Genomic DNA, 14,180 nt, shown 5'->3' with positions numbered 1-14,180 from the left:
CCTCACTTGCCCTCACTTGCCCGCAGGGAGGCAATATATTTGCTGCCTTATCTGTGGTATCGGTCTCCTCGCTCCCCACGCACTCGAAAATTCACTCAGCGTTTGTCACCTGGTTCACGCCTGCCACGGTGCTAAATTTGTCAAACTGAGAAGGCAGGGATTTCTACAGTGAAATTAAAATGCCTGTTACAAAGCCTTGCTTGGGAGGAGATACAACCCTCAATGGAAAGCTGTTGCTTTCATACATCTGATAAAGAGAAACGCGAACACTGAGAAAGTGAAGGGGGTTATAGAAATGTTTTCTGCGGAAGGCAACAGTGCTGCTGTCGACAGTCCCACACAACGAGCCCTTGACCTGTGAAACTCCATAGAGGATTCGACTGCGTCAAACCGTTATGGTGAAAACACCAAGGCTTCACTGCTCACGATACGCATTGGATCTACGGAAACCAGCACCCACTCCTCATTTCATTAACAAATAACCACATACAGTTTTGAATGTATAACTAACAAATATTATAAACCTGCCAAACCCTTCAAAAACAAGCCACGTGACCGATGACAAAACCAGAACGGCAGTTTGGACGTCTGAAAGAAGCCGCACGCGTTGGAAAGTGGTCGGGAGACGGCAGACGGTCACAGTCGGCGCGGCTGGCTGGCCTGGCGGTGGAAGTAATATGTTCTGTCACCACACCTCGCTCTCTTTCACCTCCTCTTATCATCCCAGAGGGCCGGGGACGCTGTTGCGGGCACGGAGCTAAAATTAGTTTTTCACTTGGATGAGCCGCTAACAAATGCGTTTGGTCAAAAAGGATATGCAAAGGGGCTCTTTTGAGATGTCGTATTTCTTGCCAGAAAAATCATGTAAACAAAGGCATCCGGCTCCAACTGACAGTAACAGAACCGAGAAGGGCTTCGAATCTTCCGCTTCCTGTAAAATTAATATGAGCTTGAGGCCTTAGTCTCCATGGAAACAATCAGTGATTCATAACAATTGTTTAGGTTCCCACTATGAATGCAGATGCAATCACAGCCGCAAATATTTATTCCAGTGGAGAGAAAAATAATGCCAGAAATGTTTTTTTTTTTTTTTTTTCAGAGAAACAGGCAACACGTGATGTGTTCTGCAGTTTTCACTCGTCTACGATGAGCAGAACAGGCATCTGTGATGAGCTTAGAACAGATTAATCAATTTATCGCAAGAGTTCCTTCCTAAATCCCAGGGAGGTGATTCATTAACCTCGGGCAACTCAAGATAAGACAACTGGGGTGAAGCGTTTGGCAGAGGTACTGCATCTTTAACAGTGGTTCGTAGCCTGTAATTTCCTCAAAGGAAAACTATTATTAACCTGCTTTAAATTCAAAGCAACAGATTAAAATCCTTTATCATTAATGGCCGTATTAAATAGCCTTATATTTAAAAACTGCCATTTTATTTTACTAAGCAACATTTTTATTCTATCAAATTTAGATGTTCCTTTCTTGTTGATATAAGCACAGATCTAAGAGGTCAGAGGGTGCAGTAAGCCCTGTGTGTGTCCCCGGTTTGATAGCTCACCACTGGGTGCAAAACAGAAGTCAGTTTGTGTGCTAAAACAACTATACGGCCCCAAGCTTCACAGGCCATTAAATTTAAGTATCTGGGATGGTCGGCAGTGATTCTAACAGGGCCTCTTGCATGGTCCTGAACCATAAAATGACTCAGAAGGGTCCTCAACACCTATCCACTGCACCGTAGCAGCTTATACTGGAAATTTCTGAAAACGTATGTCAGAAGTTGAAGAAAAGATTTAACCTGAAATAATGCCTCATGTCACAAGAAATCCTTCCTGTAAAGCAGCTACAAAGGATTAATATCCAAAAGGTATTTAATGTCAACTAAATCCTTTGAGTGAGCATGGTTTTTCAGCTCCTTTTCTCAGTTTGTTAAATAGTCAGCCCCAGAATTATTGGCACCCTTAATAAAAATGAAAAAAGGCAATAAACAATAGAGATAATAATCTATATGTTATGTTAAAACATATGGGAAAACTATACTTTTTCAATAAATTTCCTCTCATTTTTTCAGAAAATCATAGGTGTAATTCCATCACTCCTTGTTTCACTAGAGTATAAAAATCAGGTAACAAGCATGCAAAATCCCTTTGTCATCCATCAGCATGGGAAAAGTACTGAACTGTCAATTCAGAAGAGACAGATGCTAACTGACCTTCAGAAGTCTGGTAATGGGTGCAAAAACCCAAGGAATACACTATAAGAATAAAGAGATTGGTTGGATCTCTCACCAAGTCTCAAAAGGAACCATAAAATGGCAACGCCATACCAACAAACTCCTTCGAAGGACGGCACAAAGACAGCCCCTACTGAGCACAATGAACAAAACCAATCATGTGGAGTTTGCCAAACCTCATTCGAATTATGACTGGAAAAATGGGCTATGGTCAGATGAGACCAAAATTGAATGTTTTGGCCATACACACCATCAACATGTTTGTGGCAAAAAAGGAATGTATACAAGGAGAAGCACCTCATCATATCCACTGTCAAATATCGAGGTGGGTGATTGATGTTTTTGAGATATTTTGCTGCCAGTGGTCCAGGGGGCACTATTTAATGGCATAATGAATTCAGCAAAGCACCAGGACTTTTTGCAGATCTGGTTGTCTCTGCTTGGAAGCTGAGACTTGGTCATAAGATTGTCTAGCCGTTCAATGACTCCAAACATCAAAACATCAAACATCAAAATCCACACAGAAATGGGTCCGACTCAAGATATCAATGATTCTGAAAAGTTCAGCATGGAGGAATAGATCCCTTCAAATGTGTTCTCTAACCTTTGAAAAAGACTCATTGCTGTGAGTTTTCTGACCATGTTTAATGGGTTCTGTCACAAAAACAGATCAGTAAAATAGTAAAACATTTATTTTAAAAAAGCAATATTTTGAAATCGTGAATTGGAAATGTGTAAAATGTGTTACCTCTAAGGACACTGTGTAGATCAATCTCCTCCTCCTCTTCTTTGATTTTTAGATACTTCGTTTGAGAAAGCCTATGCGAAGAAAAAGAGAGAGGGAGGGAGGGAGGGAGAGCGAGAGAGAGAGATGCATTGAGGGTGATTATCTTGTCAAGTGGAACTAATTCACTATAGCAGCAAGAATCAGAGTAAGCAGCAAGTACACAAGAGGGAGGTTGACAATGCACTGACGAAATGGCAACCTTTACCATGACCCTTACCATTTACTTAGCTCAGGTCTGTGTCAACACGCTCTAAACACTGTACGTGCAACCTGTTAGCTATTTACACAGATGGTGTTTTACTGGAACAGTTCAGTTGGGAAAGTGAGCCACAGGCAAACACACTCACACAAACGCATACACACGCATGCACACGTATGCAGATCTGACCTGAGCTCACACCCAAAACCACCCGGTGGTGACGGACTGGCTGGTCGGGCTAAGACGACACGGTGCATGGTGTGCACCTTCCCTTTGGGCGACAAGCCCGCTCCCCCCCCCCCGATCTCGTAGAGACAGTGTGTAGACAGAAGACTGGCTGGCACGGACAAGCCTCACACGTTTACTGAGGCATGGAATCGTGACATTAAACCAGGGGGGACAGGACTGCCCAACTTTTAACTTTTAATGCTAGAGCTGCATAACTTTAAATGCTAGAGGGTGATGTGGTCTGACTGGGTGTCCTTGTGTGGTTGGTACATCAATGTCAGACTACTCTTGAAAGCAGCCCTGCTGGCGCTGGACTGGGGATGGCAGGTGGGGGAGTGGGGGGGGGGGGGTCATCTAACTAACTGAGACCACCGACCAGAGTGGGCAGCAAAACTGGTCTCTCAACCTACGAACCACTCCCACTACCACCACACAACCATCATTACCAGCACAACTACCACTACATTTCTTTGTATTGGACAGTTCAAATAAAGACCTGCAACCCACCCACAGTTTAACAATGTAAATGCATCGGAATTTGCCAAATAATACAATATATTTTACAAATATACCTTATATTATATTGCAAGTAGTTTAATACTTTAATGTACACAATGAAAAATAGCATAAATTCCCTTATCAATTCTCTTACAAAATCTAGGATCAAAATATCTTGCACCAAACTTTGTGATTCATACATACTAATAAAAATAATAATAAATGTCATGCACAAAGGAATGTCTCCTGGCCCAGGTAGGTGCAAGTAAGCAAGTTTGTGACGTTTTTGGTTGAGCGCCATCTCATTGTGATATCTTCCTCTAAATGTAACCACATTTTAAAAAGGGACTTTCCAAAAAGGACCACGACATTAACAAGTTCAGACAACAGGCGAAATGTGTTTCAGTCAGAAGGCACGGTTCAGTGACTGTGGTTTCAGCCCTTTTTTGTGCGGTTGGTGTGACACTCAATGGTGGGGGTGGATGGGGACAGTGAAAATGGCGCTTTCAGCCGACGATCCCAGCTCTTAGCCTTCATGCTCGACCTGGAGCGCAAGCTTATGAGAGGGAATTGTGGCGACGAATGAAAACGTCCAAGCTTAGCCTTAGCGGCCCTGATATTCGCGGTCAGAGAGCAAATCTCACACTCAGTGGGCTGCAGCGCCTCGCTGATTCAACGCTGAGAAAATTCTACTGTCCACGCGAGAACACAAAAGCTAGGCACTTGGTGTTAAGATGCTTCAAACGGAGTTCTGAAGCAGGGTTTCTTTTACACAGTGTATATACACTTTTCTTACAGCCTGTGACAAAAGAACATTAGTAATGAAGATTGGAGATAAGGGGTGGTCCAGCTGCTTCAAGGCAACACAGAAAGCTGGAGGGATTATAACACTGGACATGCAGTAAATGGCATCAAACCTCTACCAGTGGCATTAGTATGTTCATGCAAATCTGAAATTAAGTTAGATAAACTGAAAAACAAGGTACCTGTACAAATGCTTATGTCAAATTTTGTTCTTGAAATATTTATTGAAAATGCAACTTTTCACCACACCTATCAAGCCACTTCAGGGTTAAAAACCTTCAGAATTCAGCTATTCAACTGGCTATATTGTTATTCAGTGATTTTTGTTTCAACATCACTGAAAGGAATGTTGAATTCAGCATAACCTCACTTGACCCCAGATATTTTCAGTAGAAAGTAGATTTGAACCCAGGAACAACAGAATAATTTGCATAAAACATGGGCATGAAGCTGATGATAGTTATTTTCAGGAAATGTCATTTGCTTTGTTTTATTTTCTGAGCTGTGAGGACTCCAGCTCCACATAGCAGAATTATCGGCATTAGCTAGTTCTGAGAAATTTATCATCAGCTTACACTGAGAAAGCCTCCCTCTTTGATAAAAAACCACACCTCCCTTGCTCACTCCTACACAACACAGAACATTGTACGACACGTACAAAATTGAGTGTTAGAAACATGTTTATGTGCTAAGAATGGCTTTTGTGTGTTGAAAATAACAGAAAATAACCCATCTGCACCTGCTGCATTGTGGAAAGAAACTGGGTTTAGCTTGGAAATTATTTTTCTAGTCAAAAATTGCTTTACCACTTGTTATTGAGAGTGCCTGTCTACCAGACACACAAGGCTGAAAGAATTACTTTCAGAATCAAGCCCACAGTACAAGGCCCTCTCTTATTGACTAAAGACACCCTTGGCCAAGTATCTTGCATTATGAAAGATTTAGAATACAAATATCAGCACTTCCCAATCTGAGGTGTGTTTATGTCCATATGTTAACAGTTATTGCTTGAAATGGTATAAACAGAGATAAAGAGGTGAGTAACAGAGTCAGGTGGATACATATAAATTTGTATTGATATAGATTTAGTCATGATATCAACACAGAAATAAAACAGCCAATTGCTGACATTATATAGCAGTTCAGGTGGAAGTAAATCTCACTGCGAAAAAACAATCCTTCTTTCAAAGCAGAATGCTTAGGTTATAGTTTTTCCTCTGTTTATTTCCAATGACAGGAAACAACACAACAATAGCTACAAAACAAACCTTTTAAATGATGGCTAAAGCTCTCAATGCTACTAACAAAACGTGCTTACAGTGAGATGAAGTGATGTACAGTAGGGCGGTCATTGTAATGGACAATTTTGATTTCTGATTATGTGATGAGGGATTCAGCATGCAGTCACTTCATTGTAAATTGTAAATATTAACCCTCGAGTGCTTTTTTGTCTCTTGTCTCAACTCAATGTTTTTTTCAATTACCAGGACTGATTGTAATGGTAATCATTAAGAACATTAAGAACATTCTAAACATGCATTTGCGATCTGATATAGGGTTAATAATAGGGTTAATGGTCAAATACAGTCATACTTATTTCAGAAGGAGCATAAGAAAGTACAATATGCATTCAAAATGAACCGCAGCACTCCCCTATAGGGATGCATTTACATCCGAAAAATAATGACTTGCAAAATATCTCCTCTGGTGACAGTCACTCACAACACTCATTCTATAACAGGCAGTCAGCTGCAAGCGAAACAGAATTTCAAACTAGACCAAAGAGGCGACTGATGATGGGCCCAGGATTTTCTACGCAGCTTTAATTAGAAACGACCCGCGGCGTTGCACCCGATAGACAAGTTCGCGGGAAACTGCCGAGGTCGACCGCTTGACTCCAGAGAGCGTTCGCTGGCCTGCGGGGGGTCTGGCCCGTGTGTCAGCACATCCCGCGTAACTGTGATAAAGCCATCCTTCCGGAAGGTGCTGAAAGCTGGGTGCCTGCCACTTCCCTCTGAAACATCACAGTGTTGTGCGGAGCAAAGCTGTGAAGGCAAGACACAGAAACGAAAGCTTCCTCCCTGAGGCACATTACCCAGGTTTCTCAGCGACGAGCTACGGCACGCGCCTTCTGACACGACGCCGGCCTGAGACACGTGCAGGTCAACGCGCTAATTGCTATAAACAGACTTAAACTCAGTCGTTGCTATAAACATACTTCAAACCGTATAAAAAGGCAGAGCTCTGCAAGATCTCTTCTCTGTATTTTTAGGACTCCTTGTCTCAGTCTAACTGGACAAATTCCAGTCCTGGATGCATCCTCCAGCTAAAGGACACTGCCAATGATAAAAAAACTATTCAAAGGGAAAGACTGAATACTAATAGCAAAGGGTTTCGACGCTAAAATAGGCAGCATTTTACATTGTAAATTCATCATAGCCAATGCGAGCTCAAACTGCCACCTTCTTCTTAGATAAATGCCAATACTCAATGCCTCAACACAAAATAGTATTTTAACACAGTACAAAATTTTGCTTTCTTCAGCCATATCTTTATATTTTCACAAATCTGCCTCTAGCATCTATATGACAGCATATGCAATTTAACCTACCCCTTCCTATTATTTGATACATGCATTATTTATAAAATGGCATTCAGTCTCACGTGAGTCAGCCTCTCAGCATGAACCTTCAGTAAGAACTGTACAGAGGAAGGTGATACTAACAGCCTTTTGTGTTTGTATGCCCCCTTCCAAAAATTTAATAGGGAGATGCATCAATTCATCAACTTGACATACAGTATGGGATAAATGGCTGTGTTTATTGAGCTAACAGCTAACAGGTCACAAACACCACGAGCTCCACACTAATACAGAAGCCATTTTCGGGAATCCTGGCTTCGCTCTTCCAACTACCCTCACATCAACCCCTCTAAAAACACCCCGACAAGCAAAATGTGTGAAACAATCACCAGCTAGCTAAGAGATGGCACTTCTATGAGGGCAGGTGTAGACTAGCTTCATGTCCAACAGTCAGGGCTGTGCACTTTCAGAAAGAGGCAGGGATTCAGAAGGTGGGAGGGGATTTTGGCCTACCTGCCCGGGGGCCGACCCCTCTTCCCGTGGGGGGCGGGAGGTTTCTGTTCCTGAGTGTAAGGTTCATCCCTGTGCTCCCTCTTCATCAGCGTGTATCTGGGAGGTCGTGGGTTCGAGGCGTATCGCCCCCTCAGACGGCTCGCGCCCTCGTAACCCGACAACATGGCTCTGGGGAATCAGCCGGGGCAGACATTCAGGAAACCAAGAGGGCAAACGGTTACAAGGCCCGTCCACACCAAGAACTATAGCTATAACTATAACTATAAAGATAACGATGTGAGCAGTCACACTGCTGCATGATAACTTTCTGTAAATAGTCTCTCAGCTATGTCATCTGCCATTTTGGATTTGATTGGCTGTCAGGGTTTTATAATTCCTGCAGCTTGAAAAACAATTGCTCTGAAAGTGACATCATTCATCACTGTCATTTTCGTTCTTGGTATGAATGGGCCTTTACCTAGGCCAGGTTGGGCCACATAAGTGTTTAGGCAAAAGGCAGATACCTATTTTAGAGTATGTTTTAGAGTCTTAAAAATCAGAGGCTACATGCAGCATACTCTCACTAACTTTTAAAGTGCTGTCGGGGGGGAAAACTACCTTCTTTTTTAAAATGGATTAAAGTAATGCATGTACAGGCGCATATAGAGCAGAAGAGATTATTTGTTCAGCTGAATAACAAAGGGCATTTTTTTCAGTACATATTTCTCAAGGATAGCCAACTGTAATACTGTACTGTGATAATATAAAGGCTGCAGTGATAGATACTGTTGTGGAGCACATCCGTCCCCCAAAGGAAATGTATATCAAAAACATTCATCACACCCCTGATTGCCTTTGACTGGCTTCCAAAGCTGCCACCAACTAGTCTGAACAGAGGAGGCAAATGCAATTTTATAATATCACTCTGAGCCTTGAATAAGTGGATTTGGAGTGCTGAGTCAACATTCAACAACAACAAGCCTGAACTCATTTTTGTGAAAACACAGGCACAATTTAAAATCTATACTTCTTTTAGACAGGGCATATTTTTCGCCTTCCTCTGCTGATTAAAAATAGAAAATGAAAACCGAAACTCGCTGATAAAAAAACAACATCTCTAACTCATCTCTTAAGATTGGGTTTTGACAGGTGCTAAGACAACGGGAGTCTGTTATTAATCCGTTAAGGGTAAACTTGGTGGAGTCTTGTTATGGATTATGCCGCAGTTTATTCTATTTTATCTCCGTTTCCACGCCGTAAATCTGAATCGGATGCCTTAACACCCACTGTGAAAAAAGAATTCCGGGGCCCCTGGCTGTTGGCATATCCTTTCATAGACTGGCAATGGGTTTAAGCTTTCAGCTGCAGAGACTGGGAAATATGCCTAATGCACTTATCTGGCGAGCTCCACCAGCAGCTGCAAACTGTGCGGCTCCTGAGGTAAGAATTAGCAAAAGGCCTCTGCTGGATGAAAGAGCCAGGAGGAGAAGACACTTCACAGCCAAAACCGTGAGAGTCACCTGGGACCTCTCGGCATACAAGCAGGCGGGAACGCACAGTTAATCTCGTCCTGTGAACACGCTGGCTCCGTAGGCATTTTCCGCACCTTGTTTCCACGTGAGAGTCCTCGGGCTTTTGGCCTTCTTCCCCGGCGCTGAGTCGCCGGGTCTTCTGCACGAAGTGCACGGGGACGAAGGTGATCTGCTTCTCGCCCCCGAGCCGGTCTGGGAGCGCCACCTCTTTCTTCATGTTCATCTCCGAGTAGGGACAGCCGAAGGCACTGCAGGATATCAGTAGAGAGCGTTAGGCTGGTACACAAGAAGGGAGAAGCTACAGTACCAGTGGGGGAAACAACTGCGTTAAGCATTCATTTCATCAGTGCCTCAGTCTAGAATGTTCCAAAAAGTAGTAAATGGACAAGGTGCTTTGGAACTCTCTGAAATGCTCTGTTACCTGTAGATACAAGAATGCCTAACCAGCAGCCATACCACCATGCACCCAGCTCCTGCTGAATGGCTGAAACTAAGCATGTGTGGGTTTGGTTAGTACTTGGATGGGAGACCTCCTGGGAAAAACTTGGATGGGAGACCTCCTGGGAAAAACTAGTCAGGTCCATCTTTTTGGCTCTATACACCACCACAATGGATTTGAAATGAAACGAACAAGATGTGCTTTAACCGCAGACTTTCAGCTTTAATTTGAGTGTAGGAATTACAACAGTTTCTATATGTGCCTCCCACTTTTTAAGGGATCAAAAGTAATGGGACAAACTAACAATCATAAATCAAACTATCACTTTTTAATACTTGATTGCAAATCCTTTACAGTCAATTACAGCCTGAAGTCTGGAACGCATAGACATCACCAGACGCTGGGTTTCATCCCTGGTGATGCTCTGCCAGGCCTCTACGGCAACTGTCTTCAGTTCCTGCTTGTTCTTGGAGCATTTTCCCTCCAGTTTTGTCTTCAGCAAGTGAAATGCATGTTCAATCGGATTCAGGTCAGGTGATTGACTTGGCCATTGCATAACATTCCACTTCTTTGCCTTAAAAAACTCTTTGGTTGCTTTCGCAGTATGCTTTGGGTCATTGTCCATCTGCACTGTGAAGCGCCACCTGAAGCATTTGGCTGAATATGAGCAGATAATATTGCCCGAAACACTTCAGAATTCATCCTGCTGCTTTTGTCAGCAGTCACATCATCAATAAATACAAGGGAACCAGTTCCATTGGCAGGCATACATGCCCACGCCATGACACTACCACCACCATGCTTCACTGATGAGGTGGTATGTTTTGGATCAGTTTTGGATCATACATCAGTATGTTTTGAGCAGTTCCTTTCCTTCTCCATACTCTTCTCTTCCCATCATTCAGGTACAAGTTGATCTTTGTCTCATCTGTCCATAGGATGTTGTTCCAGAACTGTAAAGGCTTTTTTAGATGTTGTTTGGCAAACTCTAATCTGGTCTTCCTGTTTTTGAGGCTCACCAATGGTTTACATCTTGTGGTGAACCCTCTGGATTCACTCTGGTGAAGTCTTCTCTTGATTGTTGACTTTGACACACATACACCTACCTCCTGGAGAGTGTTCTTGATCTGCCAACTGTTGTGAAGGGGTTTTTCTTCACCAGGGAAGGAATTCTTCTGTCATCCACCACAGTTGTTTTCCGTGGTCTTCCGGGTCTTTTGGTGTTGCTGAGCTCACCGGTGCGTTCTTTATTTTTAAGAATGTTCCAAACAGTTGATTTGGCCACACCTAATGTTTTTGCTATCTCTCTGATGGGTTTGTTTTGATTTTTCAGCCTAATGATGGCTTGCTTCACTGATAGTGACAGCTCTTTGGATCTCATATCGAGAGTTGACAGCAACAGATTCCAAATGCAAATAGCACACTTGAAATGAACTCTACACCTTTTATCTGCTCCTTGTAAATGAGATAATGAGGGAATAACACACACCTGGCCATGGAACAGAGCAGCCAATTGCCCCATTACTTTTGGTCCCTTAAAAAGTGGGAGGCACATATAAACTGTTGTAATTCCTACACCGTTAACCTGATTTGGATGTAAATACCCTCAAATTAAAGCTGACTAACTGCATCCTGAGTCTGCAGTTAAGTTTGTTTCATTTCAAATCCATTGTGGTGGTGTATAGAGCCAAAAAGAGGAGAATTGTGTCGATGTTCCAATATTTATGGACCTGACTGTAAGTCGATACTGGAAGTGGTGTTGGTGGGCCAGCAGGGGGCGATCTTGCCTCCGGTCAAATTATCCACAATGCCCAATGAAGTGATGGGGACATGTTAAACAGGTCCTGATTCACTGTGGTCATTAAAGATTCCACAACACTCTTTGCAAAGAGTAGGAGGTTCCCCTGGTGTCCTGGTTCTTTCAACCTGCCACCTAATCATCCCCTGATTCAACTGGCAAAAACATTGTTCTCTCCCTCTCTACCTCAGCTGGTGTGTGGTGAGCGTTCTGCCACAAAATGGCAGCTGTGCATCACCCAGTTTGGTGCTACACAGTCGTGGGGTTGTGGCAAGTTTTCCCCTCATCACTGTAAGCGCTTTGAATGTCTAGAAAAGCACTATATAAAATGTAACGATCTATCTATCTAATGCCACCAAAATATAACAGCATAAATATACATAGAAAAACCTACATGCATAATGAATTCACACATCTAATGGTCTGATAAAAGAATACTTTGAGAAAAGGTTAAGCAGGGACACGGTTTAGGCACTATTACGGAGAAATTATTAAACAGCTAAATTATGAAATGCATTAAATGTACTTTCCTCATAACAGGATTTCAGAAAGCACTGAAACCAACCATCTAGAACACAAAGTATAACCTTACATGGAAGAGCACAGCTAAACGTTTAATATGCCAGCTGACGAGTAAAGAGAGATGTATTCATGCGAACAAGAGCTTAGCCAATCACATCTTACCCTTTGCCAAATGTGGTGCTCACAGTGGTAGACTGTTGCCCTTTCACAGATTAAGAGGCATTAAATACACTGCTTGCAAGAACCTGCTTATTTGAGGGCGGGGGGGGAAATCCAGTAATGCCATCCCTTTTCCACAGGATTCATAATGTTCCACAGGCACGGAAGGACTTAGAGTGGCATAAAACAGCCTGACCCCAAGCTGTGGTCAGAGGATTTTGTGCGTCTAAAAGCGCCCTTAAGAAAGGCTTACACTCGAAGATAAGTTACAATTAAAGCCATGGCAACGGTGCGAAATCAGCGCAGGACCAGAAAGGAAAGGGCAAACCATCCGTGAAATGGATTTGAATAAAGACGCACTGCATCCCTGTTACTTTTACCTCCCCCACCCCCACCACAACCACAACCACAACATAAAATAAAAAAACAATCCATGGATTGCAGATTGTAGCCAATTCATTAGGTGAGCAACCTTTGAAGGACAGAGCACTTTTTCGTTTATAGAACTAAACTCATTCACATCTGGGAGGACCATCTGGCCCCCGCTTCGTGTGCGTTTGGAAGGACGTTCTGCCCCCCTTCCCTCCCTCTTTGTGCGGTGCCGGCACTGCCTATAGTGGAGCATATGGCGCCACGAGCAAACGCATGAGTGCAGATGATTCAGTGAGCATGCGCCGTGCTCAGGGCTAGAGAAACCCTACAGTGTTACCTGTTCTGCCTATCTGGAGGAGTCCTGCTGAGAATTTCAAGCTAAAGCTCTTACATAAATGTTCACTGATCTTGTGAAGGCAAAGCATTGATGTTTTATTCAGACATAACCATAACAAGTTATGCAAGAAATACACTTTTTTTGGCTCATGATTAAGGTTTAGGGTTATGGTTTAGTTCAGATATGCAGTATACAATATGTACTTTTTGAAACCATTTCAAATATCTCAAGTTTTCCCATTTAATCTGAATGTGTTTCTACCTTACTCAGTATACAGAACTTAAGGGGACCTTTGTTTACAATTAGTTGAATGAATCCAACAATGATTGCTTCCGATTTTAAACTTTTGTTTAACAAAATGGAGTGCATCAGGCACAGACACTGTCATTTAAAATAACAGAACGTGATAAAGGCCACAATAAAAGATGACACTTCCTGTTCCACTGCACAACGTCGCCTCGACTTCCGTTTATTTAGCTTTTACTTATTTAACACAGGCCTTCGAAATAACTAAAACTTCAGCCATTACCCGTCAAGCTAAACTGAACTCTTGACTTTCTCTGAATAACAATGTTGAATTAAACACCCAGTAGGGCTGTGTTGGAGGCTGTAAGAATGCACTCACTGTATGTTACTTTTAAGCCTATAAAAAAAGAGAATGACCTGCGCAGAGGAACAACATATCACTCATCTCAAGAAAGTGTCCAGCATTCAAATCCCCTGGCAGACATAATGGTTTAGCATCATTCAAAGCTGAGGCCACAATTTGAAATGTCAACATGAGGCATCACTTTGTGGCTTTCACGCCTGTAGTTATTGCATTTTAAGAATCGCTTTGGAAACTATTTTAGTTTGGAGTTTTGCTAGATAGCCCGTCTACACAGGGTTAGTGAGAATTAGCTAAGTGGTTAAAGTATTATACTTTAAGATTACTTAAGAGGACAGACAACACTATGCAGCTGATTAGAGTCCACCACACTAAATAGAAAAGTGTATATAAGGTCTATTCAACTTGCACGCCAGGTGTCAAATGTGGCCGGCCACAGATGCAATCAGTGACCAAAGCAGAAAGCAAAAAGTGTCTGACCTTTGCAGACATTCCTGACAATATCATTGAAATCAACTATTGTCCAGAAATAGTGGATGTTATCATCCTGAATTATAACATGCATCACATATTGTTTACTACATTTCAAGCAAAT

General features: G+C 42.5%; 1 protein-coding gene across 5 annotated transcripts in view; it reads right to left on the bottom strand.

The window, feature by feature from the left end:
• LOC133126444 (lethal(3)malignant brain tumor-like protein 4) overlaps positions 1-14,180 on the bottom strand; it is an 87,756-nt gene that overhangs the window by 27,012 nt on the left and 46,564 nt on the right. For 2 of the 5 annotated variants that reach the window (XM_061238693.1, XM_061238694.1), the window contains 3 exons: positions 9,426-9,599; positions 7,841-8,008; positions 2,979-3,049 (listed from right to left, as the gene is read on the bottom strand). In XM_061238693.1, the coding sequence (XP_061094677.1) occupies positions 2,979-3,049; positions 7,841-8,008; positions 9,426-9,599 (413 nt within the window). Of the gene's footprint in view, positions 1-2,978; positions 3,050-4,994; positions 6,792-7,840; positions 8,009-9,425; positions 9,600-14,180 lie in introns of those variants that run through there. The other 3 variants (XM_061238696.1, XM_061238698.1, XM_061238695.1) reach the window with 3 other exon arrangements.

The sequence above is a fragment of the Conger conger genome, chromosome 4, assembly GCF_963514075.1.
Source record: "Conger conger chromosome 4, fConCon1.1, whole genome shotgun sequence".
Taxonomy (NCBI): domain Eukaryota; kingdom Metazoa; phylum Chordata; class Actinopteri; order Anguilliformes; family Congridae; genus Conger; species Conger conger.
This window is presented reverse-complemented; position numbering and strand designations above follow the sequence as displayed.